Source organism: Ziziphus jujuba, chromosome 12 (genome assembly GCF_031755915.1).
Source record: "Ziziphus jujuba cultivar Dongzao chromosome 12, ASM3175591v1".
Taxonomy (NCBI): Eukaryota; Viridiplantae; Streptophyta; class Magnoliopsida; order Rosales; family Rhamnaceae; genus Ziziphus; species Ziziphus jujuba.
In genome coordinates this window covers 23,590,873-23,616,575 of record NC_083390.1, presented here as the reverse complement: position 1 = coordinate 23,616,575, position 25,703 = coordinate 23,590,873, and the positions used below count along the sequence as shown (strand labels likewise).

At 32.6% G+C, this 25,703-nt stretch overlaps 4 protein-coding genes across 5 annotated transcripts; 3 read left to right on the top strand and 1 right to left on the bottom strand.

Moving 5' to 3' along the window:
* Nucleotides 1-82: 82 nt before the first annotated feature.
* Nucleotides 83-3,900, bottom strand: LOC107429599 (protein S-acyltransferase 11). Its single transcript, XM_016040312.4, has 4 exons — nucleotides 3,411-3,900; nucleotides 2,396-2,618; nucleotides 1,076-1,374; nucleotides 83-703 (listed from the first exon to the last, which is right to left on the bottom strand). Exons 1-4 carry the CDS (start codon nucleotides 3,426-3,428, stop codon nucleotides 233-235), a joined length of 1,011 nt encoding a protein of 336 aa, XP_015895798.3. The 5' UTR covers nucleotides 3,429-3,900; the 3' UTR covers nucleotides 83-232.
* Nucleotides 3,901-4,042: 142 nt separating this feature from the next.
* Nucleotides 4,043-10,220, top strand: LOC107429633 (uncharacterized). 2 transcript variants are annotated; one of them, XM_016040352.4, is made up of 8 exons: nucleotides 4,043-4,438; nucleotides 4,705-5,100; nucleotides 5,293-5,364; nucleotides 5,469-5,869; nucleotides 6,104-7,391; nucleotides 8,672-8,766; nucleotides 9,081-9,222; nucleotides 9,437-10,220. In XM_016040352.4, the coding sequence occupies exons 1-8, from the start codon at nucleotides 4,243-4,245 to the stop codon at nucleotides 10,009-10,011; spliced, it is 3,165 nt and encodes a 1,054-aa protein (XP_015895838.3). In that variant the 5' UTR covers nucleotides 4,043-4,242; the 3' UTR covers nucleotides 10,012-10,220. The 2 variants fall into 2 exon arrangements, with proteins under 2 accessions (XP_015895838.3, XP_015895839.3); XM_016040353.4 differs by having other exon boundaries at nucleotides 4,044-4,438; nucleotides 5,472-5,869.
* A 392-nt stretch (nucleotides 10,221-10,612) lies between these two features.
* LOC107429607 (ribulose bisphosphate carboxylase/oxygenase activase, chloroplastic) lies at nucleotides 10,613-17,226 on the top strand. The gene is made up of 12 exons (XM_016040317.4): nucleotides 10,613-10,972; nucleotides 11,112-11,197; nucleotides 11,568-11,577; nucleotides 12,055-12,117; nucleotides 12,395-12,508; nucleotides 12,580-12,641; nucleotides 13,899-13,953; nucleotides 14,227-14,428; nucleotides 15,400-15,506; nucleotides 15,668-15,723; nucleotides 16,498-16,590; nucleotides 17,018-17,226. Exons 1-12 carry the CDS (start codon nucleotides 10,666-10,668, stop codon nucleotides 17,120-17,122), a joined length of 1,260 nt encoding a protein of 419 aa, XP_015895803.2. The 5' UTR covers nucleotides 10,613-10,665; the 3' UTR covers nucleotides 17,123-17,226.
* Nucleotides 17,227-23,349: 6,123 nt separating this feature from the next.
* On the top strand, nucleotides 23,350-25,661 carry LOC107429600 (uncharacterized). Its single transcript, XM_016040313.4, has 2 exons — nucleotides 23,350-23,750; nucleotides 25,122-25,661. Exons 1-2 carry the CDS (start codon nucleotides 23,666-23,668, stop codon nucleotides 25,361-25,363), a joined length of 327 nt encoding a protein of 108 aa, XP_015895799.3. The 5' UTR covers nucleotides 23,350-23,665; the 3' UTR covers nucleotides 25,364-25,661.
* The last annotated feature ends 42 nt before the right edge of the window (nucleotides 25,662-25,703 follow it).

The window sequence follows — 25,703 nt, the reverse complement described above, 5'->3', positions numbered from 1 at the left end:
AGGAAAATACTTTTGTTTTACTAACCAAGAAAATTCCTATATTCTCTCATTTTTCTGTTGGACTACAACTATATGCCATAGCTTCAATCAAAACACATGGTATGTTACACCCAAAAATATTCAACAACCATAACAATAGACTATTAACTCAATGTCGTTGGAAGTAGGAGAATACCACAGAGAATGGTAATAAAATGGACATGATCGACCGTATAATTAGAATCCTTCACTTCTAGTGTCTCTTCTTCTGAAAAGTAGGCAAATATCTCGAGAAAGAATAAGAGCATCCAAAGAAACGCAATAAATTTTGGCAATCTTTCTCTTCAACATTGTTGCTCCCGTGCGAATTTAGATTACTCAAGTAGGTTTTCCCCTCGTAGATATAATAGAGCTGCTGCCACAGAAGTATGCTCAAACCTATCTCAACCGAAACACTTGAAACAAAAAGATATACAAGCACAAGTCCTCTGGTAGATAAAAGCACAGCAGATCTTAACAAAGCAAATGCAACCTCACGGAGAGCTATAAAAGCCAAATCCCTACTAGGACGATTGAAATGAACTGTGGATGTGTATGATAATGGTGGCCAGATATGCAGACCAGCATATGTAGACATAAAAGTGACATAGATTGTACTGATCACAGCTGAAATAAGGAAAGCAATGAAATGCCTGTGATTTGCTGCACCAACACAATTCCCAATCTGCATAACATTCATGAACAAATGGTTCATTATTGTTAGAATCAAAGTGTGAGCTAAAATTTAAACTGCATACTCCATTAAAACAACAGCTTCATTTTAATAATCTGGTCAAGCTTTTCTAGAGTTGTTTCAGGGTTAAAATAAATATCTTGCCAGATGATGATAAACTAGTCCTAATTTTCTTTCATGAACTCCTTTACTGTACCAGACAAAAAACTCATAAAAAATTGTGATACCAAAACTGTAAATTTCTCCATTTCAACTTAATTGATTTCCTCACTACGATTTAGCTAAATTTTGACAAGTTCAAACTGGACAGTAAAATACTCCATTTGCAACTTGGAATTTCCAAAATGAGCAGTGAACACTTACAAATGGGCAGTGATGATCCATGTCCAATATGCACTTTCCACAGGAACGGCAATGATGAGTTCTAGGTGACTTCGGCTTTGAACAGTAGTGACAGAAGGTATAATTCTCAAGACGACCTTTCCCCACAGATGGGTAACTACCCCATAATATGGTTGAAGGTGTTCCAGCACACCGGAATGCTGCAGAACTAAATGTGTAAATAGTAGTTACAGACAATAAAAATGTTACGATGGAGTGAAAAATCCCACTCGAATAGCTGATAGAGAAAACAACTGGGTACACCGCCCACACCCCACCACCTGCACATTCAGGAAATTGTATCAAGATGTAACAGAAAGGACCTAAGAAAAGAGGGGGAAAGGGGGGAAGAAGAAAAAGAAAGAGATGTAGCAAAGTGTAACTAATGCATTGAGACATGTCTTCAATATGAAAATTTTGGATAAAAAATTCGGGATCATAATAAGAATTTTGAAATCCAAATGTCCTTTTAGCATCTATATATATATCAGCAATGAATGCAACAAAGAGTCACCTCTATGATTGGAGAATTGTAAAAGGTGAACTGCAAAAATGTTTTGGACAACATATTTCAACTATGATATAATGACAGTAAATTACGAATGATGAATTAATGAAACAGGTAGTAAAATTCTCAAAACCTTAGCAGGAAAAGATCCCAACTGCAAAAAGCATGTCAAACCAGAAGCAATAATAGGAAGGAACAGATCCCTTAATCACATGCATGTGTCAAACAAACGTGCATAGAATAGTGGCACAAGATATATTGGCTAAAAGTTCTTTATTTCAGTATTGTATCAAACACTTTCCTTTTTCTGCATTTATTTGTCGAAATTTTTTGGAAGTGTGATAATTTAATCTTACATTTTTAGTGCCAATAAACTAATAAAATTTCTCACATGAAATATATTCATCTATCAGCATAGATCACCATATTCTATTCTACAATTCAAATTTTTGCACAAAGTTACAAACTGCAAATAGGAGACATCATACTTTAATCCCCAAGCAAATTCAATTTAGATATTCATAAATTAACTTTCTTCTTTTCCTTGTTGGGATAACAAGTCTCATTTTATTTGGTTATAATTAAATAAACCATTCTAAAAGAATGCCACTATTTTGTATCTATCAATTAAAATATAGACAAATCTAAAATAGTTTACAGAAGTAAATCCAATTATATCCCATGTTATGTGAAAATTAAAAACAAAAGGAAAGGATAAAAAAAATAGGAGGATTGGAGGGAGAGAAACAAAAGTTTCAATTTCTAATAAAAATAATGAAGTTACAACTACCTACATATCACAAAGAGCATAAACAAGAGGAGGACACAAACAAAGAACCGATCCCGCAAGCGTCTCAACCAAAAATACTTGGATTCTCGTTTCCATGAATTCTGATTTGTCACAGCTCCACACCATCCACACTTGAAAATAGATGCCTGGGTTGAAAGAAGAAGGCGCAATCCGCAACCCCAACAATTCACCTCATAATTATCATTGACCAGCGTTATGAATTCCTCCTATATGTAACCCTTATATATAAGCAACCAAGGGAACCCCAAAATTATGGAAAAGAAGACTACTTGAAAATTTAAACTAGAAAGCAGTTTACAAACCACCTCTACGAACATTGATGTAAAAAGATATATTGATAATTATAAAAGCGCACTTCCTTCCAAGTACTTAAGATTTAAGAACAAGATTTATACAAAAATGTTTCTCATAAACAAGATACCGCATCATTAAAAAAATAAATATAATATCCAGGTACCAAACGGAAACAGCATTTTGTTCATATATCTTTGATCATTATACAGAAGAGGCTAATAATTAATGCAAAGAACCTAACCATGGAAGCGTATATCAGTCATCAGTGCTAATAAAAGAAATTAACAAATATGCCAATGGACTCTGTTTCCTGGTTATTTTAGTCTAACATACTAATAGCAAAATTAAACATTTACCAAATAAATAACAAGAATACGATTTTACGAATTTTCTTCCAGGAAATTAATCATCATGTAGTTAAAAAGTATGAATGAATAGGAAGAACACCAAGCAAAAAAAAGCCTTGCAATCAAGTAACACAGCCAACTATCTTTTTTATTTTTTCACAGAATCTCTACCCTGATGGACTGAAAACAGCATCGAATAAAAAAGAACAAGCATAAGGAAAGCAACCATTGAAACAGAAAGATTAAAAAAACAAGAAAAAAAAAAACTTCGAAATTCCAAAAATTAACCAACAACCCACAAGCCAAAAATCTATTCAACAAATGGGAAAAAAAGAAAAACAAGGCAAACCCACCAACCTTTGCTGAATCAGCCATATTTATGGCTTTTGTTATCCGGAGCTAATAATAAAACAGCTACAAGTCGAGCACATTCCAATTCTTCAACTGGGTCTCCATGGATTAAAGTAAACGACCCAGAAACAAACTTCGGAGAAAATAGAAATACAGCGATAATAAAAAGAAATAAATAAAAACATAAAGAATAAAAAATCGTAATATTAAGAAATTTTCCTCTTCTTTCTCGTCCCGGTAGAAGACAGAGTTAAACAGTAACCAAACCGGTTGACCCAATTGTAAGTTGGTTTGAGGTTTGAGATTTTTTTTTTTTTTTCTGTTGCTTCTTCTAAATCCAAAGACCAAAATTCTTTATACACTCACATATTTTTATAATTTTCTTCTCTTCTTATCAAATATACTATCAAATTACCAAAACACTTTCTCTTCTCATTTTTCTTCCACCAATTTTTGTTTTCTTTTCAATTTTTCATCGTTCTAAAATAAGACTGCTCGAACCAACCAAATATATAAGTATATAAATGGAAATTACATATATAGGAAATTTTAAAAAAAAAAGGGTAAATATTTCGATTATTTTTATAGCTTTTTTTATTTAATTGTAAATATCTCTTTTTTTTTTAAATAATAATTTATTTCATTCGAACAAGTGGCCGCCTCAATTTCTTTATTCTCCAAAATAATAATAATAATAAAAAATAACAAAGGCAGTTTGTTGAAGACCCGTTAACCCGGAATAGCCGTCAGTCGGGCCCGGATCTTTGTTAACACATCACGGAGCTCTGCACTGAGACTCTGAGAGCGAGAGTGAGAGAGAGAGAGAGAGAGCATTGCAATGCTCTTTGAGTGGAACACAACGATGAAGGAGAAAGTGGTTGTTCTCGTAGCCTGTTGTATATGCGTTGGGGCTTCCATCACAGCCGTTAACTGTAAATCGGACGACCCTGGCGAATGGCAGATCCTCACCAAGCTTAACTTCTCCTCCACTCTTCGTCTTCACCCCCATATCCTCCTCCTTGTCACCCTTCCTTGTAATCTCTCTCTCTCCGACTCTTTCTCTCTCTCTCTCTCTCTCTCTCTCTCTCTCTCTATATATATATATATATATATGTATGTTAGTTTTTCGTTATTTTATTCGTGAAGGAAGAAATTAGGTTAAATTTGATTCCTGTAGATGATTAATTTTGGTATCAGATTCTAAAAGATTTGAATTTTGTAACAAAAATTGAGCTTCAATTGAGAAACTTTTTTTCTTTTCTTTTTTTTAAACTTTTTTAAATTCAAATTTGATGAACAGGGTCTGGTGAATGTCGATCACTTAGGAAAGAAATAGCAACTTTGGTAACCAACAGACAAGAAGAATTTAGCTCCCTAAAATTGATGGTAATGTATAGAAATACGGAGAAGATGCTAGCTGATGCCATTGGTGCTGCGACACAGGAAACAACAATTTTGTATTACCACCATTCTGTATCTTATAAGTATCAAGGAAGACTTACAGCTAAATATATATTGTCTTCAATTTATCCTTATATGTCTGTTTCGCCTGAAGAACTACCCCTTAAACGCCTGAGTGATGCAGAGGAGCTGAAGGAATTTCTTGATTCCACTGACAAAGCTTTACTTTTATTCGAATTCTGTGGATGGGCTCCTAAATTGCTGGCCAAGGCTAAGAAGAATGGAACAGAAAATGGTATTGGTTGGCAAAAACTACTTTCTTGTCTCCTTTTTTTTAATTGGGTCATGCACAAACATTTGTATTCTATCTTGTAGGAATCTTGTTCACCACGAAAATTTGAATCATCCATATTAGCTTTGTATATATGTATATGGTTTTGTGTGGTTTATTGCTAAAAAATATTGATTATTGCTTTTGGCTTTGAAGGGGGTGTTCTTGGAACAAGCTTCAGAGGAGAGACACCAACAGCCATGGCAAAGAGTATCCAGAAGGTGGCTGGTAGTTTATCACTCCACATCTTTATGTGACTGATTTCGCGAAGTAAAAATGGAAGAAATGTTTTAGTAATACGTTAGTTGGTTTTTCCTTTTGAAAAATTTTAGCAGGGATGGATGATGCGGAGATGAAGTGTGGCATTGATAATGGATTTGATACAGTTCCATGGTTTTCACATTTTGGCTTTGTAAATGAGAGTGCTCTTTTTGATGAGACTGAGAATTTAAAGCACGGTGGTGTATCTTCGTGTTCATTGTTAGACTTTCAGCAGTTTGATTCCTTTTTCACGAAATTCATGACTGTTGCAAAAGATTTCTTTCTGCCTTCTGAAAGGCATAGAGCTGGTCTGGTTTCAGAGAGATCAATTCTTTCAACTCTTGGGATTCAAGAGTCTGGTTCATGGTTGGCAGTGCTTTACTTTGCTGGATGTCCAAGTTGTCTAAGGATTCTAAACAAAGAAGATGATCTCAACAATGTTTTAAAAATGGATAATCCGATGCTTATGGAGGTAAGTTTGTTTATAATTTATGTTTCAGTGCCAAATTTGTCTCCCATGAATGGATAGATAATTAAAAATCCATGTAGGCTTCACTCATGTCACTTCTCTTATGTTTACTTGACCCTCTTTTTATCTTTTTTGTTCTTTATTATTTCTTAAGTAATTTCTTTTGTTATTATTATTATTATTATTCTTTTTGTTATAATATTTGATCCTTGAGAGATATCTTTTTTTGTTATTTAGCTGGAAACTGATGACCATGATCTGAGGCCTTCTTTACCTGCAAATAAGCCATCAATGCTCTTATTTGTTGATCGATCATCTGATTCATTTGAAACTAGAAGAAAAGGTAAGGAAGCTCTTGATGCTTTTCGGGAACTAGCATTGCGTTATCATAATTCATACCATATGAGTGGGGAAAATGGTCAGAAGCTTGGGAAATCAGTCCAAGATAATCAGAGATTTAAGAGTACATCAGGACATCCTAGACTAAAATTATCCCCAGCGACTCAGGTGGTCAAAATAAAGGACAAAATGTCTACTGTTGTGATTTTAAATGACGGTAAGCATGTCACTTTGGATGAAGGAACTTCAGGTCTCCAGGGAGGTTCCCTGCATGAGGTGTTGGCAAACCTTCTAAAGCAAAAAAAGGAGGCTAAGTTAAGCTCACTTGCCAAGGAATTAGGTTTTCAACTTTTGTCAGAAGATATTGACATTAAGTTAGTAAATACATTGTCATCAGAGACTGAAATTCAATCTGACCAAGTCTCACCAAATCCATCTAAGGAAGACTCTGTTGTAAGCGATGTTGATTCTGACAAAGATCAATTGCTGCAAATAGAGGAGAATCCAGTTATTTCAAAGGTCAAGTATGATGATGAGAAAAAAACATATGTGGATTCAAGTGAACGATTAGTATCCATGGAATCTAAACAATTTGTTACAGAGCATGAAGACGTAAAGGTTGAAGAAACAAGTTCTCCACAAGTAGACATGTCAAGGGACCAACAGCTTCATTTTCAACGTTTTAAGGGTTCTTTTTTCTTTTGCGATGGTAATTATCAGTTACTTCAATCTTTAACAGGCGGGTCAGAGATTCCAGCCTTGGTAATAGTTGATCCTATTTGGCAGCAGCATTATGTCTTTCCAAAAGAGAAACATTTAAGCTATTCTTCACTGGATGGTTTTCTAGCTGGGTTTCTAAATGGGAGTCTTGTTCCCTACCAACAGTCTGAATCTGTTCGTCAGGGCACTAGGGAGGTCATTCAACCACCATTTGTTAATTTGGATTTCCATGAGGCGGACTCTCTCCCTCGAATAACAAGTAATACTTTCTCTAAGCTTGTTTTTGGATTTAATCAATCTGGCACCGATGCGCAGAGTAAGGATGTGCTGGTCCTTTTTAGTAACAGATGGTGTGGGTTTTGTCAAAGAATGGAATTGGTTGTTCGTGAAGTATATCGGGCTGTGAAGGGCTATGTTAACATGTTGAGGAGTGAATCAAGTAATGGGAAAAAAATGCTTGATGATGGTAAGTACTTCCCTGTGTTAAGTCCTTAGAAAGTGTCTGTTCCCATAATGCCATTTGTTTAAATTCTGTATCATATACATGCAAAGTATTTGATGTCTGTCTGTTGAGATTGCTGCTGAATTTATAAAATGGTAAATATTTGTATAATCGTAGATAGGCAATATGATATTGTATTTTCACTGGGGAGTTAAAGAGAGACATTGGGAATAGCATGGGGACATATAGACAGGAGGAAATGAACTGTTTGATATAATTATAAACAACTTATAAGGTGGATAGCTTTCTACTATGAATGTCTTGGCAAGTCTCTCTAAATATTAACTTTTTTTCTGCTTTTTTTTATTAATGCTTGTCTTTATCCCTTCAATTGCGCACTACTAATTAGACATCTAATTTTTTTGGGGTAAAAAATGAGGAGTGGGCCAAGGATTGAAATGCTGTGATCAACAACAATATAGAATGATAAAAACATCAATATCGACTAAGGTATTGGTGCTCCAAATCTATGGAAATATCATTATTGATTTCAGTAATAAATTGATGGAAACAAGAAAAAGCCATTGGAAAGTTCCTAGGGATGGTGTTTGTATGAATAAAAATTACTACATTGTAATTAGTTTTCTCTTATAATTGCTCTTTTGTTCAGGACCAGCCAAATCGGAAAGAAAAGAACTTTATTCTTCATATTAGTATCGGTGCTATGGAATATCTGATACCAGCCAATGTCTTGGTGGTGTTGACACTTTGAACCTTGGAATTACTTATGCAGAAACATCAACATGTGTAGAATATTGTTTTAGGAATACAGAACATGCCATCTGAAAGGAAGTCCAGACCAATTTATGTTGTGGAAATTTTCTTAAAGGATTTTTTCTTTCTTTCTTTTAATTGTTTAAGAGCTTGAGAGGAGTGGACTTGCTTTCAACTTGCATTTATGATTGTTAACTATCTATTGTGTTACCTTGATAGGTGTAGTTGAACAATTCCCTAACAGCTTAAACTTTTGGAATTGATGGTGAACTGATATGATGGTAATAGAGCACAATTGTCTGATTAATCTTGTGTCAAAACATACTTGCCTAATCAATCTTTTGACAATTCCTGTGCACCCCCGTTTCTGTTAATTTATTATGCTATATTTCTAAGGTCTTTTTGGAGTAAAACAACTGCATGTTTTCCCCAGTTATTCATACTTGTGAGGAGACTAGTTGTAGTTATTATCTATTAACCTTTTCCTTTTGAAATGTATTTTCTGACATATAAAATCATCCATGTGGCAGACAAATTGAAGGATGTATTGCTGAAGTTTCCACTGATTTACTTACTGGATTGCACGGTGAATGATTGTAGTTTGATACTAAGATCAATAAATAAGGTTTGCATCTAAATCCTTATTTTATTCTGTCCTAAAATATAAAATTGATATGCTATTAGTAAGACAGGTGATATTAATAGGTTGGTCGCGTTGGTAAATTTGGTTTAGACAGGTTCTTCATATTTCACATAATACTTGGGTTCATATCTATGTTAGGAGCATCATATTTTCCTTGCAGTGTTTTTCTGGACTCTCTTTCTTCATTGTAATGTAAAATTTTGGATATATATGATACATTGATGGGAACTTTAACTGTAATTTTAATTCAATCAAAAGGTAGCATTATGTCCATTTGATGTAGTTGGAATTTGCAGAGGGAGGTTTATCCTAGTCTGATGTTATTTCCAGCAGAAGGGAAGAATGCTCTCCTTTATGAAGGTCATATGTCAGTCACTGACATTATCAGGTTTATTGCTGATCGTGGAAGTGATTCTCATCACCTCATCCATGATAATGGTAATTATTTTATTTATTTGGGTATGCAGAAAAATAAATAAATAAATAAATAAATAAATGCATTTGCTTGTTCTTGATAACCTCGATATCCACCTAACCTGGATTAACTTGTATGTAATAAAATTTAGTGGTTGCAGTTGTTAGCATCTTGCTGTTAGATTGGGTTATTTATTTATTTATTTTTATTTTTTAAACTTCTTTTACTGTTTCTCAGGAATTATATTATCTGTAGATAAAAAAGAGGGTGAGAATCAAAATTTACATAATAAGATCAAGACTCACACGTTAAAAGGCATGCATGAAGCCTCTGTGCAAGTGGTGGCTGGTAGCATTCTAATTGCCACCAAACAACTGCTCGGTGTCAAGCCATTTGATCAATCGAAAATTCTCATAGTCAAGGCAGACCAAAATAGTGGATTTGAAGGTCTAATTTTCAACAAGAAAATAAGATGGGATGCTTTTGACAAAGTGGAAGAAGGGTTAGAGATACTAACAGAGGCTCCTCTCTCCTTTGGAGGACCGGTTATTAAGTATGGCATGCCTCTTGTTGCTTTAACTAAAACAGTAGTGGGAGATCGATATCCAGAAATCCTACCAGGTATCTTCTTTCTCGATCAATCAGCAACGATACACGAAATCAAAGAGGTTAAGTCAGGGAAACGATCCATCGATGACTACTGGTTTTTCTTGGGCTATTCGAGTTGGGGATGGGAGCAAATGTTTGATGAGATTGCTGAAGGAGCTTGGGATGTAAGTGATGACAGTTTTACACATTTTGGTTGGCCATGACTTACCATGTAAGCTGAAGTAGCTTTTAGGCTTTCACAAACAGGAGGAGAAGTAGGAAATTACCAAAGGATAATCAGAGAAAATGGGTCAGCATACATAACCATCTGATGTGTTTGTAATATCAGGTTGTGTTGAATTCATTATTTTTTCCTTCCCAAAGACTGTATATATATACATTGACCTTTTATAGTTCATTGTTTTTACTTTCAGGTTTTGACTTTTGATTTATTTTGATCTTATTTTTCCTGCAAACTAATTAATAGTTTTGTCAGCGATTAGATAAAATAAAGAGGATGGATCAAATAGAAAAATGTGGGAAAATGATTTTTTTTTTTTCAATATTCTGTCGTTAAAAAATAGAAGGAAATAAATAAATAAATAACTGTAATAACCACTTCAAAATTCTTTTGATGTAAATCCACAAAAAAGGTCAAATGTATTTATTAGATAGAAAAGACAAGGTGACGTGGCTAAAATATGACCGTCACAACTATTCCGATAACTGACGTGGCGCACATCAATGAACCTAACATGATAGTTGTCAGTTTTCGTGAGAAGCAGACGATTCCAATCCCTAACCAAATTGCGCCAAAACAAAACCGAACCCAAAAATTTTCCCATTATCCAAAAATTCCAAAAAGCCATTTTTAACAAATGGCTCTCTGCAATTATTCATCTCCTTCCATTTCCCTCTTCGGAACTCAAATTCTCCCTCCAACAGTCGTCAAATTCACTCCGTTCACCATTTTCTGTTCGTCGAAGCCGCCTAAACCTGCTGAGGACGATGACATCAAGCAGAAGAAGAAGCTGTCGAAGCAATCTTCATGGGAAGCCAAAGATTCCGAGGGCAAGGACTACCTTTACAGGCTTGGCAAGGAGGCCGATAATGTGAACATAGCCGTCGGAGCTAGGTCCGGTGTCATTGATGATCTCTTCGCCGGAAATTTTCTCGGCAGAGACTGTAATTCAAGTTTAATTTGTGCTTGTTTTAAGTTCATTTTGGTTTTGGATTTTTTTTTCTTTTCTTTTTTTTTTTTTTTTTTTGTCAGAAATGTGAAATATTAGGGATTGAATGTGTTTTGGTGATTGGTTTTTGGCAGCGGATATCGTGTTCGATTATCGTCAGAAGGTGACCAGATCGTTTGAATACCTTCAAGGCGATTACTATATCGCTCCTGTGTTTATGGTAATATTCATTCGTTCGTTCTTTGAGTGGTTTTCCGTTTGCATTTGGAATTTGGTGTTTCTGTTCTTTGTTCAACTCTAGCTGTTAGGCCATTTTGGTTGGTTGACCTCCCATTGTCACTTCGAGATTGAACCAGCTTGTTGGGTTCTTAAATTCTGAAAGTTAATGGGGGTCTTATAACTGTTACGAAATCTTGCTATAGTTTAAGGCTAGTTTTGTTTTTGTTTTTCTTTTTTTTAAAAGAAAGAATAGTGAATGTTGACTCTATAGTTACCTGTGATATTTTTAATATTGTAAATATACAAGCTTGAAACAGTTTCTGGTAACAAATGTATTACTTTGCTTACTTCCATTGCCTTCATTTTGGCAGGATAAAGTTGGTAAGTTCCATGAAACCTGAAAAAGTTAAAGAAACTGACAAGACTAACACTAAAGCTGTAAGAAAACTTGATGTAAAGTACTAGTTTTCCTTATATCCTTATGGGTATTGTATTCTGTGGCAATTGTTATATTTTGTATAAAGAAGTGGTCTGTGAAAGTACATTGGTTTTACCTGGGAGTTGTTTCAAATTATACTGCCGTGTGTTAGATCCAAAGCAATGACGATGCCGCGGGACAGGACCTTGTTTTAAATTTTTCTGATAAAAAAGTTATTCATCACAGCGTCTTGATTTTCGTTAAAGCCTGTTTTTCTAGGGAAAATATTTTATTACTTTGTGCTTTATAAAGTTTTCACAGATAACAAAAGCATTTTATTGCTTGTTTCTCACCAAAATTTCGCAGTCTTCTGCCCCATCTCCTCTTCCTTTTTAGATTTTACTTCAGTTTTTTCTATTTATGTTATTTTGTTGATGCAGTTTGCCATATTACGAAGAACTACCTTGCTCATCTTCTCAATACCAAAGTTCCTTTGATCCTAGGTATCTATAATTACTATGATTTTTCAAGTCTTATTCTGGCACATTATTTGGGTTCCTGCAGGAGGAAATAACATAAAATGACGTGTTGTTATTTTGAAAATAATAATCTGCTTATCATCTCAATCTTTCTATGTGTTCAAATTTAACATATATCTTTCATAAAATTTTTGCAAGTTTTGATTACTTTTAATATAATGTTTAAAGAAAGATGCTGATTTGAGTTATGATACCTTGTGAGCAGAACTTGTTTTCTGAAATTTAACAATTTTTCTGACAGGTATTTGGGGAGGAAAGGGGCAAGGTAAATCATTTCAGACTGAACTCATATTCCAGGCTATGGGAATTGAACCTGTAATTATGTCTGCGGGGGAACTAGAATCAGAACGAGCAGGTATGATGAGTTCCTAACATTGCTTAGCTAAGGGGTGGCTGCAGTCTTACTTCGTATCATTTCTGTAACAGGAGAACCTGGAAAATTGATTCGTGAACGCTATAGAACAGCATCTCAAGTGGTCCAGAACCAAGTTAGAAAGCTTTATTACTTTCACTGTTAATATATGTAGGTCTTTGTTGTAAGTTACATGAAGCATTTATATAGATATGTTTACTCATGCACTCACACAAATGCACACTTTATGTATGTATTTATGCATGTTTGTATGTCAGCTGGAACAAGAATCATGAGGATCCTCATAAACCTTATTTTCTTTTATTTTTCAGTTAGAACACTCTGACAGCTGCCACAGATGATTTGAATTGTTCAACTGCACTGATGCTACTTTTACCCAGCACTTTTATAACCGATACAACTTTGATGTTACCATAATTTTCCATGAAAACACTCCGAAAATCAGAACTACAACAAATAAACTACCCAGCACAATCTAACTATTCTAGAGGAATAAGTTTAAACTACTAATATGCTATCTAGCAAGCAGTAGGTACTAGTAGAGGAACAAAACCAATTTTTCCGTAGAGATCAATTGGAAAGAACCATAAAACTTATTAGTATGCTGCAAAAAAGTAGAAAGAAACTATTGATGAAGCGAAAAATTTAGAATATCCATTAGGTGGAGAATTCTGAGAATATTTAGTAGGTTTAAAGAGAATTGGGATCTTGTGGTAAGGCTGTATTAAAATGTTAAAAGTGATAGCAGTGTTTTTGCGGGTTATTGCAGGGATTATTTAGATCTAAAGGGTTATCAGAGGCAGTTATATTTGGAGGAAATATAGTTAAACATTTTGCTGGCATGAGGTAGCAGCAAGGTACTAGGTTAAGAAAATAGGGGGAAAAAAAATGTCCAGCGTGGAAAAGAGATGATGGTTGAAAGACTAGAAAACAAGCTACAATCTTGCTAATAACAAGATGGGCTTGTGACGGGTTGTTCTGAGTGTAGGACAAAGATGAAACGATTGGTTGCAGAGGTGGTAGAGAGAAAACAGGGGCTAGGTGCTGATTCACCTGGGGTTTGTGTTGAGGAAATGCAATGATAGATATAGACTCGCATGGCCTTCAAAGCCATGTCAGATGAGATAAAGGAGAGAAAATATAAGAGCTGATTATATCATTTTCACATGCAAAAATGAAAATATATCATAATGTTTATATATATATATGTGTATACGGGTATCTAGAATAATATAAAGACAACATATCTAAACTACCCTTGTCTATCTTGACAAATTTATTTATATCTCAGTTGGTTTAAACTATTAAACCTCTTTCTTGTTTTCTGCAAATTTAAATGTTCAAGCTTGTTTTCATTTGTTGACTATTGCAGGGCAAGATGAGCTGCTTGATGATCAATGACATCGATGCTGGCCTTGGTAGATTTGGTGAGTCATTGTTGAATTTGGACTGTAAAAGTTGACCGAGTGTTTTATACAGTTTAAACTATAATTGAAGGACAAATAATCCAATAATGTGCATTTTGTACCTCCGTTTCTCTCTCTTTCTGTTCCCCCCTCCTCCTAATTTCTCCTGTTGTCTCATGTGGTTCAAATCCTTCCAAATAAATTCTCTGCTGTAAGCATTGGATTTCCCTGCCAAGTTTACTGATGCATGAATTTATAATGTTAATACATATGTTCTTGTTATCTCTTATCTAGGAAATACTCAGATGACAGTCAACAATCAAATCGTTGTTGGAACTCTCATGAATCTAGCAGATAATCCAACAAGGGTGAGTGTTGGACAAGATTGGCGAGAATCAGATATTACAAACAGAGTTCCTATAATTGTTACAGGGAATGATTTTTCAACAATATATGCTCCCTTGATTCGCGATGGAAGGATGGAAAAATTTTACTGGTATGGCTTTGCTTTCACTTCAACAAATTCCATACTCTTTAAATTAGAATTTGCCTTAACTAAATTTTGTTGTATTCTATGACTCTTTTACACTGACATACTAATTTAATCATAAATATAGGTGTTACATTCATGTAATCATGTGAACACACAGTTTGCATGTGTGCTTGCAGTGTCCCTATGATTGTATTTCTTAAATGTTGCCATATAGCCAGTAAGTTTAATAATAACTTGTAGTCCATTTCGTCGGTAAAGGTTTTATCATTTCTGTCAAACAACTGTTTAGTGTTGAAACAAAGCCCAAAAATATAGGGCTCAAATTTGAAGTTTCTCTGGCAAACTTACAACTTATTTTGATGGTAGACCTTATAGATGTTTAATTCAAGGCTTGATTGTAAATCTGGTTCTACCGCCTTCAGTAAGATTGGCTTGATTCCTGTGAACTAAGGTTTTATCATTTCTGTCAAACAACTGTTTAGTGTTGAAACAAAGCCCAAAAATATAGGGCTCAAATTTGAAGTTTCTCTGGAAAACTTACAACATATTTTGATGGTAGACCTGATTGATGTTTAATTCAAGGCTTGATTGTAAATCTGGTCCTACCGCCTTCAGTAAGATTGGCTTGATTCCTGTGAACTATGGGTTCCAGAGTGCAAATCCTATAAGCCAAACAATTATAACGGGAAAACATCAGAAAGAACTGAGTTATATGTCTTCTGAAGTTATGTTAAAGGACTTAGAGGCCAGTCCATACGTTTACTTGGCTACATTATGTATTATTTGCCTCATGTCACTTTCATTTTGTTTGTGAGTGCAACCTATTATATAATATTTATCTTAGATTGTTTGTTATGTTTTATTATTTATGGTACTTTAGACAGATCCAACTATGGTATTCTTTTTGTTATATATCTTTAATGAAAGGTAAATTAGCTATATCCTCCATTCTCTAAAAGTTGTTTGTCAAACAGGCAGCCAAATCGTGAGGATATTGTGAATATTGTTCACAGAATGTATGAAAAAGATGGCATATCTAAAGATGAGGTCATAAGCATTGTGGATACATTTCCTAATCAAGGTACATTTCTCTTTGTATCATCAATTCATATCCCTTGGAAAGATGAAGTTGTAAGCATTGCGGATACATTATTTAAAAATCCAAGACTTTCTATTTTTCTTTTTTATTTTTTTATTTTTTTATTTTTTATTAATTTAATCTATTGATTTGCACTTGGGCAGCACTCGATTTCTATGGAGCTGTAAGGTCTCGCACATATGACAGGTCTATTTCCAAGGTATATGACATATTTATTATGATGAGCAGATAGATGCGATCTATTTTGAAATTTTAAACCTCAAAGAGTAATTGTTTGGATTTTTAATCACTTTTGGAAAGTAATGTTTTTAGATAATGTGACTTCTACACATACTCAATTCAAATCCCTGGATTTAGATTATGCAATCAGTATTTTAGTGTATTGATTTTTTTCTTTTTATTATTTCTAAATTTAACTAAGTTCATCTCCTGTTCCTTGTAGACAGTCCTACAACTATCATAATCCATTCTTTCACTTTACTACATTCACATTTAGCCTTAACCTATATTAACTGGTATATACGATAGACAACGCAATTAACTGCCAGTACACTACAGTTCACAGTACCACCAAAAAACTGGTCACTGTTCAGGCCTTTCTATGCTCTTTCTGGTATTAATTTTGTTATGCAATTGAGTAAACAATATCGAACAAGAATTTTTAAATTGACCAACCAAACAATAAAAACAGATTACTAGAATAAGCACCAGATGAACAGCCAAACAGATTCTTTATATAATTTAGCATGGTTTCAAGCTAGCACAGAAAGAAAGCAACCATCTAAATTTGTATTGGCATGTGTTTAGCTTTCTCCTAGAAGGAATTTTACATATAATTCGTGAATTGTTTCCACTTGTTTCTAACTCCAAATATGTGACTTAGTGACAAGTTCTATGACATAATTATTTTTATAGAATTTCTAAATAATTTATATATGTACATGTGTATTATCTAATTAATATTTCATTATAGTGGGTTGACGATATCGGAGGCATTCAAAGTCTTGGTAACAAACTTCTCAAGCGAAGAAAGAGCGACAAACTTCCAGTTTTTACTCCCCCGAAGGTAGTTTACTAAACACAGTTATAATATACTATTGGCATCATTACCCTTTAACATGTGGTAAATATTTCAATTATTAGATTTTATAATTATTTTCTTAATTTAGAATAATTATAGATAATGTTGTTGATTTTCACCATTTGGAAATAAGCAAACAATTGAACTGTATACAGAAACTGTGAATTTATTCTGTTACCAACCGAAATTTTGTGCTCTTAGATTTTTCTGCCGTTTGAGTTTTGACATTATGAAACTGAGGGAGGAAGAAGAAATTAAATGGCAAATAGCCAGTGCTCAGCTTACTGGGTATTAGAGTAATACGAAACCAGATAGATATTGTTTTTGTTGTCTGTTTCAAGGCATTTCTTATCTGACCCTTTTTATCTCAAATTGTTTAGCACTAACTTGTTTTTTGCTTTTGTTTGAGCAGCAAACATTAGAGGCTTTGCTAGAATCAGGTTATTCTTTACTGAAAGAACAACAGATGATAATGGAGACCAAACTTTCAAAGGAATATATGAAGAACATTGACTAGAATACGGATAATAGCGTGGTGCTTTAAAGGATATATATATATATATATATATATTGTTGTTTTCTACTGGGCGAAATAAATGATCTTGGATTCCATTGTTTATATCTCATTTCTTTGCAAGCGAAATCCATTTTGAAAAAAAGTAATTCGGATAGGATATACGTTTGGAATGTAAATGCTTGTTAATTTAGGGGTTACCAAAGCAACTTGGGAGTTAAAGAATATATCCTAAATAACGAGGTTTTTTAAATGGACTAGAAGCATCTCCTGGCGTGAGTTTTTTTATTTTATTTTTATTTTTTTAACCCTATTCCTTGATGCAAACAAAACAGATAAACACAAAAGAAAATAGAATAGAACATGACCACTCATTTTAAAAAAAAGTGTTTATAGGGTTAGCTCATTAAGATAAGCATGTATATATTTCACAAAAAAGTTAAAAAGGATCAATATCCATTTTTAACGTCTAATGGAAGTTGACAATGAACTCTGCTATAACTCATATATAAAAGATAATGAGAGAATTTCATATTCATTTTAACTTCTAATGGAAGTTTTTTTTAACCGAAACTTATAATGGATGTTGACAGTGAACTTTTGCTATGTATTGTCTTTATAATTCTCCTATTGACTTGTGAATCATATATCTTATTATTGGAGTTATCCATCAACACTTCATGCTCACCTCACCTCCTTATATTGTATTTGAATTCTTTATATTTTATATATTTTTTGAACTCTGGGTTTATATACTGTATATATATATATACACATATTGGTTTACCGTGTGAAAAGAATCATTGAAGAGCGCCTGAGGAAGATGACCCTACCACATCCAAACAACAATTTTCATGGTTTTCAAAAAACCACACAAAAAAAGACGGTCTGGATAATTCTGACTAATTTTTCATTACATGTTTGGTGGAATATGTTTCCAAGGTCAACTAATTAATGGAGAATCAATGGACCCTAAATTCTACGAAAATTCCAATGGTTGCAGTGAAAGATGATTGGAGAGTTTTGTGGATGAGAGAGAGCCGAGGACAAAATAAAGATGATTTGGGTTTTCCATTGTTTTGATTCTGGTATGTTATGGAGATAGCATAATCTACATTATTCAGGGAGACAATTAAGTGACAAAAGCTAAAAAGAGGATTGCTTTTGGTATTTTACTATTTAGAAATTCAACTTTGAATTTTTTTTTTTTTTAAATGGAATGTGAAGATCAAGGTTCTCAGCACCAAACGAAAGAGAAATTACTTTTAAAAGTGAGCAAACTGGATGGTCTGTGAAGAACCTTCTCAGAACTAAACAAAGAGAAAATTTTTTTATCAAATAATTCCAAAGAAGAAGCATAATCAAAGATGATTTGACCAATTTCTTAAGCTCCATTCCTCTTACTTGTTTTCTTTTGTGCATAGCCAAAGAGAAATATATGCAATTTTTCTCTCTCTTTTTTTTTTTTTTTTTTGGTTGTTTTTTTAAACAACTTTCCAAAATTAATATTACATAAAATTATGGATTTTGGGTAAGAAGCAATTTTTTGGGTATACGGATATATAGTTAAAAAGGAAAATGGTGTCATTTATGAATTAAATAATCTGCATTTTATCAATGACTGGTAACTATAGAAACTTCATATTATTCATAATTTCACAGAATCTAATCCTGAATTTAACAATAAGTGGATAATGCTTTTTTACAACAAAATCTAAAGCATCTTCTTATGTCTTCCTCATTTTCCTATGACTTGGAGTGTTTAAGAAACTCTTTAGTACAATTTTCCCTTTTTTTTTTTTTTTTGGGTCAATGTTTAATGTTTTAGGATGGAATAAAAGATGAAAACACTACTGGTTATATTCACCAAAAACAATATTATTGGTTATGAATAAAAGCATAAAAGCCCTGTAATAAAGAAGATGCTAATTTCATAGAGTGAAGGAAAATGCAAATTAGACCAAATCCATTTGATATTACAGAAACCTAGCAATAGATTAATCTTCGAATAAGACCAAGAGCATGAGTGGGTCACATTTTTTCAGGTTTGGTCTTGTTTGCTTCATTCAAAAGACTATGATTCGTTACGATGGCGTAAATTGTGAGCTCACTCTAAATATGAGTTCTTGATGCTAAATAATTGGTTCTCTATTTTTTGATAAAAAGGAATACTCTTTTCATATTATGCTCAACTGGGATGTGCGGCTGGTAATATTTCTTCTTCTCCTAATTCATATACATTATTTAGTACAAGAGTAATTCCATAAAGGAAATTCTTTAATCATGATGTTGAAACTTCAACACCGTTCAAAAACTTGAATAATTTGGTGCTTTGCTTACTTAAGACGACAACAAATTTGTTTTTGTTACTGATTTTTCATATATATATATATATATATATATATATTTTTTTTTCAGTTACCAACAGAAGTACACCTCAGCAAGAAACTGGAAAATTCTTCATAAAAAAACTTCATGTTTCCCATTTACAACAACCAGTAAAAATGGTGTTAATATAAAGAATATTTGCAAAGACAGTAATACCCCTTACAAAGTCCGTTATATAATTCAAAAGCCAAGATTAAGTAGTAGAAAAGTCATACATACATACATATATATATATATATATATATATATATTATAATCATAATCATAATCATACATAGTGAATTTTTGGGTTAAATTATTAATGTATCAAAATGTCCAACTCAAGAATTGTAAATTCCTTAGCTCACAAAAATTAATACAAGTGAAGAGAAAGATTTTAGTTAAAAACCAAATAGTCAAGTCATCAGAATGAATTTGTGACATTTCATACTTGAGGTTTCTAATTTGATGACAATGCTGACATAGGAGAAGAAAGTCTGCTCATTCTCTGAAAATTAGCAGCATAAAGTTGGACTTTTATTTATTTATTTATTTTTCCCTGCCTAACCAAGTGAATACGAATTCGGATATACTTTGGTCAAGGTTTTGTCTAGTTAAGACACATCAATCACTCTGTAAATGAACTTAAACAAGTTTTATTAGGTCTGCGGTACTTTTTAGACTTTTCCTGTGGGGAAATTACATGAGTTTTGAGTTTTTTATATATTCATCACATTGTCAAACTGATAATGGGAATTAATAAAATACTATATATTAAAATAATCTCTTTGTTTAATATAAAATTTATTAAAATAATCTTTAGTCATCATTACAAACAAGACAAAGGAATAACGAAATTATAATTATGCATAAATTATTAATATTTACCATGTACATGTACATATATATGATCTAATCCATGTACAAAACCACCAAACACTAGACAATTTTCAAAGATCATATATATACAGCTGATAGTGATACTGATAGGACAAGAAGCCTTCCCAGTCAATTACTAAACCAACCATGGTGATACTATATGGTGACAACTATTTTGGTTCTTTTCTTTGAATACTTGCACTTGATTTATAATATTTTTTTTGGTAAACAATTTCTGAGTCAAGTTTGTTAGTTAATGACTTGTGACATATACGGTGACATGAAAAACTAAAAGGATTCAATATTCTACCATGGGGAAAAAATTAAAAAAAAAAAAAAAAAGGTCTTCTACTATTTTCCTTCAAAAGGAGAGAAACAATGGAATTTGGCCACCATTCCCTATTTTGGGAGTACCACTAAGTGAATAAAGGTCAACAAACGCAACGTTATGGACTGTATTAGTGTCTGGGAGCTCCAAAACCAAAATGTTGTATTATGTTTAATTTCAGAATTAATTAAATATGGATTTTTGAGGACCCCAAATTCATATTTTGAAAGGACATATCTAAAAATTATTATTTTTCATTAAAATTGCTCATGACAAGAAGTGACTGAATATTGACCATTTTCATTGAATTATTTCTAAAATAAATTAATGTAAATATTAATAGAAGAATGAAGAAAATGGGACACGTAGACTAACATTATAAGAAAAGGTCCTTGTTCACCCCCCACATGCATTCAAATAGTAGTAATGATTATTTGAAGATTAATTAGGTACAAAGAGTCTTCCAGACCTTAAAAAAATTGCTAAAAAACAAATAAATAGTTACACATATATAAAAGAAAAGTGACTTATCCCACCAAGAAATTAAGGGTGGGAATGCCAAATCTTATGTGTGGTTGAAGTTGACGATACCCACACAAGAGCCTTATGCCCTTCTTCTCACTGCCTTTCGAATCCCAAATTTTTATTCTTAAATACTATGAGGCTCTTAATTTTTTAATTTAAATAAATGTTATAGACGTGACAAACTCTTTTTTTTATTTTATATATATATATATATATATAATAATAATAATTTCAATTTATAATAAAATATAGAAAAGTTTGAATCTCCCTGATACAAATTTAACCTATTAGAGATATAATATATTAAAACATACCAATAACGTCATAAAAAGGAAAAGGAAACATATGGGAACAAGGTCTATTTTTTTTCTTATTAAGAAAAAATCTTCTTTGAAAAAAGCCAATACATTCATTTCAATCAACTATAAAAAAACATTCTACTTGGAAACCCCACAATTTGTCTATTTTAAAGAAGAATTGGTTCTTCCAAACAGATAAATTAATTATTAAATGAAAATTAAAAAGGAAGTAAAAAGAACTTTTTATTTTATTTTTACTTGCGTTCCAAATATAACCTAATTAACCCCCCAAAAAAAAAAAAAAAGCAGCAACTTCCAATAGCAATTAGACGCGTGGCAACCTCATCAAGATGATCCTTCTCAAAGGTGACGAAGCCCGTGTGATCACCCATTTATCTGTCTGTCTGACATTCTACACCAAATCCCATATCCCTATTCTGATTGGCCCACGTGGCTGACACATTGCCGACACAAACGCTCTCTTTTTTTTTTTTTTTTTTCAGTTAATAGTTTTTTAAATTTCAAAAACTTTCAAACAGTCAAACCGCCCACCTTCGCTTCACAAATCTAAAAGAATCGTTTGAAGGTCGTTTTCTTTACCTGATTCGGACACGTTTACAGCCTCAAATTTTAAATTTAAAAAGAAGGAAAAAAAAGAAGAAGCTTTTAACACGTGTTGCTCTCTCTCTCTCTCTCTCTCTCTCTCTCTCTCTCTCTCTATATATATATATATATATAAATAAAGTATGAGTAATAGTTCATCTATATTTCTATAGGAAACACATGAATTTGAAAAAAAAAGCTCCAAATCATAATGAATATGCAAGAAAATTTTGATGCCATTCTCTCTCTCTCTCTCTCTCTCTCTCTCTCTCTCTCTCTCTCTCTTTTTTTTCCAATTTTATTCTTATTTTTAGGGGAAACGAAAAAGAAGTTCTCACATGCAACGAATGTAATATTTGTACTTACCGACTATTGTGATTTGTATCCTTGTTTTAATTTAAATATTTATACATATATCTTTCATGTATAAAATAACACTAACATACGTAAACTGTAGTGAACAAAATAATATTAAAAAAGTATTCATTTATTTCATATAATTAACAATATAAACATTTAAGAAACGTAAACAAAGTTCCATTCCATATATATAGAAAATTTAAATAAAAGACATCATATAATTTAAATAGACTATTTTATTTATTGCTAATTAATTTTAAATTAGAATTTCGTTTGGATTTGATAAGTGGGCTTGGCTAAATGCCTCATTAAATTTCATTTGTCATCGTTTTTTTTTTTTTTTTTTAATGTGAAAGTTTAATTTGTTCCCCCATTTTCTTTGGGATAATAATGGTTACTTAATTCACATTGAATTGCAAAAACTGTACAATATGGGTGATTATCATAAAATTGAAGCATAAAAATACATATATGTATTATAAAGTTTATGAAAACATAGGCAGAATAAACAAAGCACAATGAAAAGTCTAATCACTGATCACCATTAACAAACCTATAGTCCTGTTTTTTATTTTTTTCTTTTTTGTTTGAGTTCAACAAACCTATAATCTAGACGAGATTCTTTATCCATTCCCACTAAACACATATATTTAAAAAAAAAAAAAATATATATATATATAGAATAATTAATTAGTTGAAATAGTGTTTTTTTTTTTTAAATTTTAAAGGAAAAAAACAAAAAATATGACCGTATAACTAACAAACGGTAATAAAGAAAATGATACGTACACGTAGACAGACACGTGGACGTATAGGAAAACAGAGAGAGCTTTAAAAAAACGACATATAAAAGGAGAGAAAGGGGTGTCGGTGGGGAAGGCAGCCATACACTTCTTCCATTATTTCTACTTTATACCCATTTTGCCCCTCGCCCCCCCTTATCTCTCTCCTCTCTCTCTCTCTCTCTTTCTCTCTCACACCAATATTTTCACGGTTTCTGTCTCTGGAGATAGAGAGAGAAGAAGAAGAAGAGCAGCGAGTTGAGTTGAGGTGAGTTAGTTTTTGTGAGTAGGTAGAGGGTGAGTTGAATCGGTAGGTCTGGCCGGGTTAAGGAGCATAGCGATTCCACTCAGTAGAGGTAGGAGGAAAGGGAGGAGAAAAGTGAAGCAGGTTAAAGAGAGTTTCATGGAGTTCTGGAATAATATGATTTTTCCTGTTCGCCGTGTTTGGCTTGCTCTTTCTTCTCGAGTTAATTACTCTCCTAAATCTGGTATTTTTTTTTTTCTTCTTCTTCTTTTCTTTTCCAATCCTAGAAAACACAAATTCATTTTCATTCACAGCCTAAGTTTTACAATAAAAGTTTGCTAAGCATCAATTATAGTAAGTAGGCAGCTAGAGAATTAATTAAGCTATAAACTTCTGATTACTAACTACAGCTCAGTGTTTTTTTTTTTTTTTTTTATTTTTTTTACATTAAATTCCATTAATTATTGCGTTCATGAGAAGCAAATGTTAAAATTCCTTCTTTTACCTTTTCAAATTTTGCTCTTTGTTTTTGTTTTTTTGTTTCTGTTTTTTTGTGAATGTAATTATGCAATAGAAATTATTATAATATTTTTCCGCTATTGACAATTAATTGTTTTCCCTTAAACATTTATGACGTCATTTATTCTCAAATTTATTTGAATAGAGATTGGCCTCGGGACCATTTTTCTTTTCCTATGTTTTTCGTATGATCATTTTTTTTCCCTAGGAAAATAAATGAAATTCTTTCATGTTTGTTATTCATCTAAGTTATTCTATTTTAGTAATTTTTAAAAAAAATTTAATTTAGAATTGATTTCATAAACTCAATTATATCATATTGTAAATATTTCATCGACTATTAATTTTCCAATTATGATCATCAAAAAAAAAAAAATCCAGAAAACTTTTACATTTTTGAACAATTCCCCAGATATTTCTTTCATCTTAAGAATTAATTAAGAACCAAAAAAAAAAAAAAAAAAAACCATTAAGGGAGATTCCTTTTGTTGGTGGTGGCTACGTCCACTAAACTAATAAACCCACTTGAAACAACAAAAATAAACTATTTTTATGTGGTTGTACGGAAAATATAGTCAGTGATTAAGTTAAACACCTACCTTCCAATTAAAGTCTATTTAATTTAATTAATTATTATTATTTTTAATTCATTAACTTAGTAGAAGAAGCAATTAGCCAATCCTGATTCCTGTGTTTAATTTTGATGGTTGCGCCGAAAGCTATGGCCTAACGATAGGATCAACATCTTTATTGGTGCAACTTTATGCCTCCCAACCCACTTTACTGCTTTTCTATTCACAAAATTCATGCTCCCAAACAAAAATTGCCCAAAAAACAACAATAAAATAAAATAAAGCAAATTACTAGTTTGTGCCATTGGTCATTTCCGTTTTTAGGACCACAAATTCCAAAGAAAAAGAAAAAATGCTATTTCAAGCATGAAGGTTCACAATCTCGAATGGACAACCTATTATTTTCTGTGGAACACTTAAAAAGTAAAAATTGTAGTGAAACTTTTACATTAGCGAAAATAGTGATTTTGTTATTGGAGTGTGGAATTAAAACAGGAAATTGTATTGTTAATTTTTTTTTGCAGGTGGTGGGCTATTGAAGCTTCGTGATGATGTGCAAACATGTGGATATGAGGATGTGCAGGTGATGTGGGAGATGCTGAGAAGATCAGAAACAGAGGTAATAGATCAGCCTCCAAAGCGCAAGCATCGACAATTTTGGAGGGTCTTTGTGTGGTCCTCTAACCATACCTCTTCTACTACAACTACTACTACTACTACTACTCCTCATGAATCCTCAACATTCTCTAAAATAAGGCATGACTAATACTTGGGGGGGAAAAACTACAATAATCACAAATAATTCGGCAAAAGTGTTTTTTACAACCCAACAATGACATTCAATATGTGATTTGGCACAGTACAGATCTGCTTTTTCGCAGGTGTGCCAATTGATGGTATATGATCAAAGTTGTAGTTGTAAGTAGAAAATGTTTGGCCAAAAAATGCCAAAATTTGTAAATATAATAATGTTTTTTTTCCCTAAAAAAAAAAACATCCATGTACAAGCAGGTAACTTCAAAAGAGCCTCCCAAGAGAGAGAGAGGGCGCTCATTTTTGCTCAATTGCAGTCTTTTTTTATTTTTTATTTTTTTATTTTTTTTTTA

Bases quoted from the DNA above. Each gene is read 5' to 3' on its own strand.
- LOC107429599 (XM_016040312.4), bottom strand. The intron at 1,375-2,395 runs GTAGGTAGTTGT...CTGAATGTGCAG, and splicing joins GTTTATGCTCTTTGTGATAT to GTGGTGGGGTGTGGGCGGTG. The intron at 704-1,075 runs GTAAGTGTTCAC...AATGTTATGCAG, and splicing joins TGGATCATCACTGCCCATTT to ATTGGGAATTGTGTTGGTGC.
- LOC107429633 (XM_016040352.4), top strand. From the start codon at position 4,243: ATGCTCTTTGAGTGGAACACAACGATGAAGGAGAAAGTGGTTGTTCTC. The intron at 4,439-4,704 runs GTAATCTCTCTC...TTTGATGAACAG, and splicing joins CCTCCTTGTCACCCTTCCTT to GGTCTGGTGAATGTCGATCA. The intron at 8,767-9,080 runs GTTTGCATCTAA...TGGAATTTGCAG, and splicing joins TACTAAGATCAATAAATAAG to AGGGAGGTTTATCCTAGTCT.
- LOC107429607 (XM_016040317.4), top strand. From the start codon at position 10,666: ATGGCTCTCTGCAATTATTCATCTCCTTCCATTTCCCTCTTCGGAACT. The intron at 15,507-15,667 runs GTACATTTCTCT...GCACTTGGGCAG, and splicing joins GGATACATTTCCTAATCAAG to CACTCGATTTCTATGGAGCT. The intron at 16,591-17,017 runs GTAGTTTACTAA...TTGTTTGAGCAG, and splicing joins CAGTTTTTACTCCCCCGAAG to CAAACATTAGAGGCTTTGCT.
- LOC107429600 (XM_016040313.4), top strand. From the start codon at position 23,666: ATGGAGTTCTGGAATAATATGATTTTTCCTGTTCGCCGTGTTTGGCTT. The intron at 23,751-25,121 runs GTATTTTTTTTT...TTTTTTTTGCAG, and splicing joins TAATTACTCTCCTAAATCTG to GTGGTGGGCTATTGAAGCTT.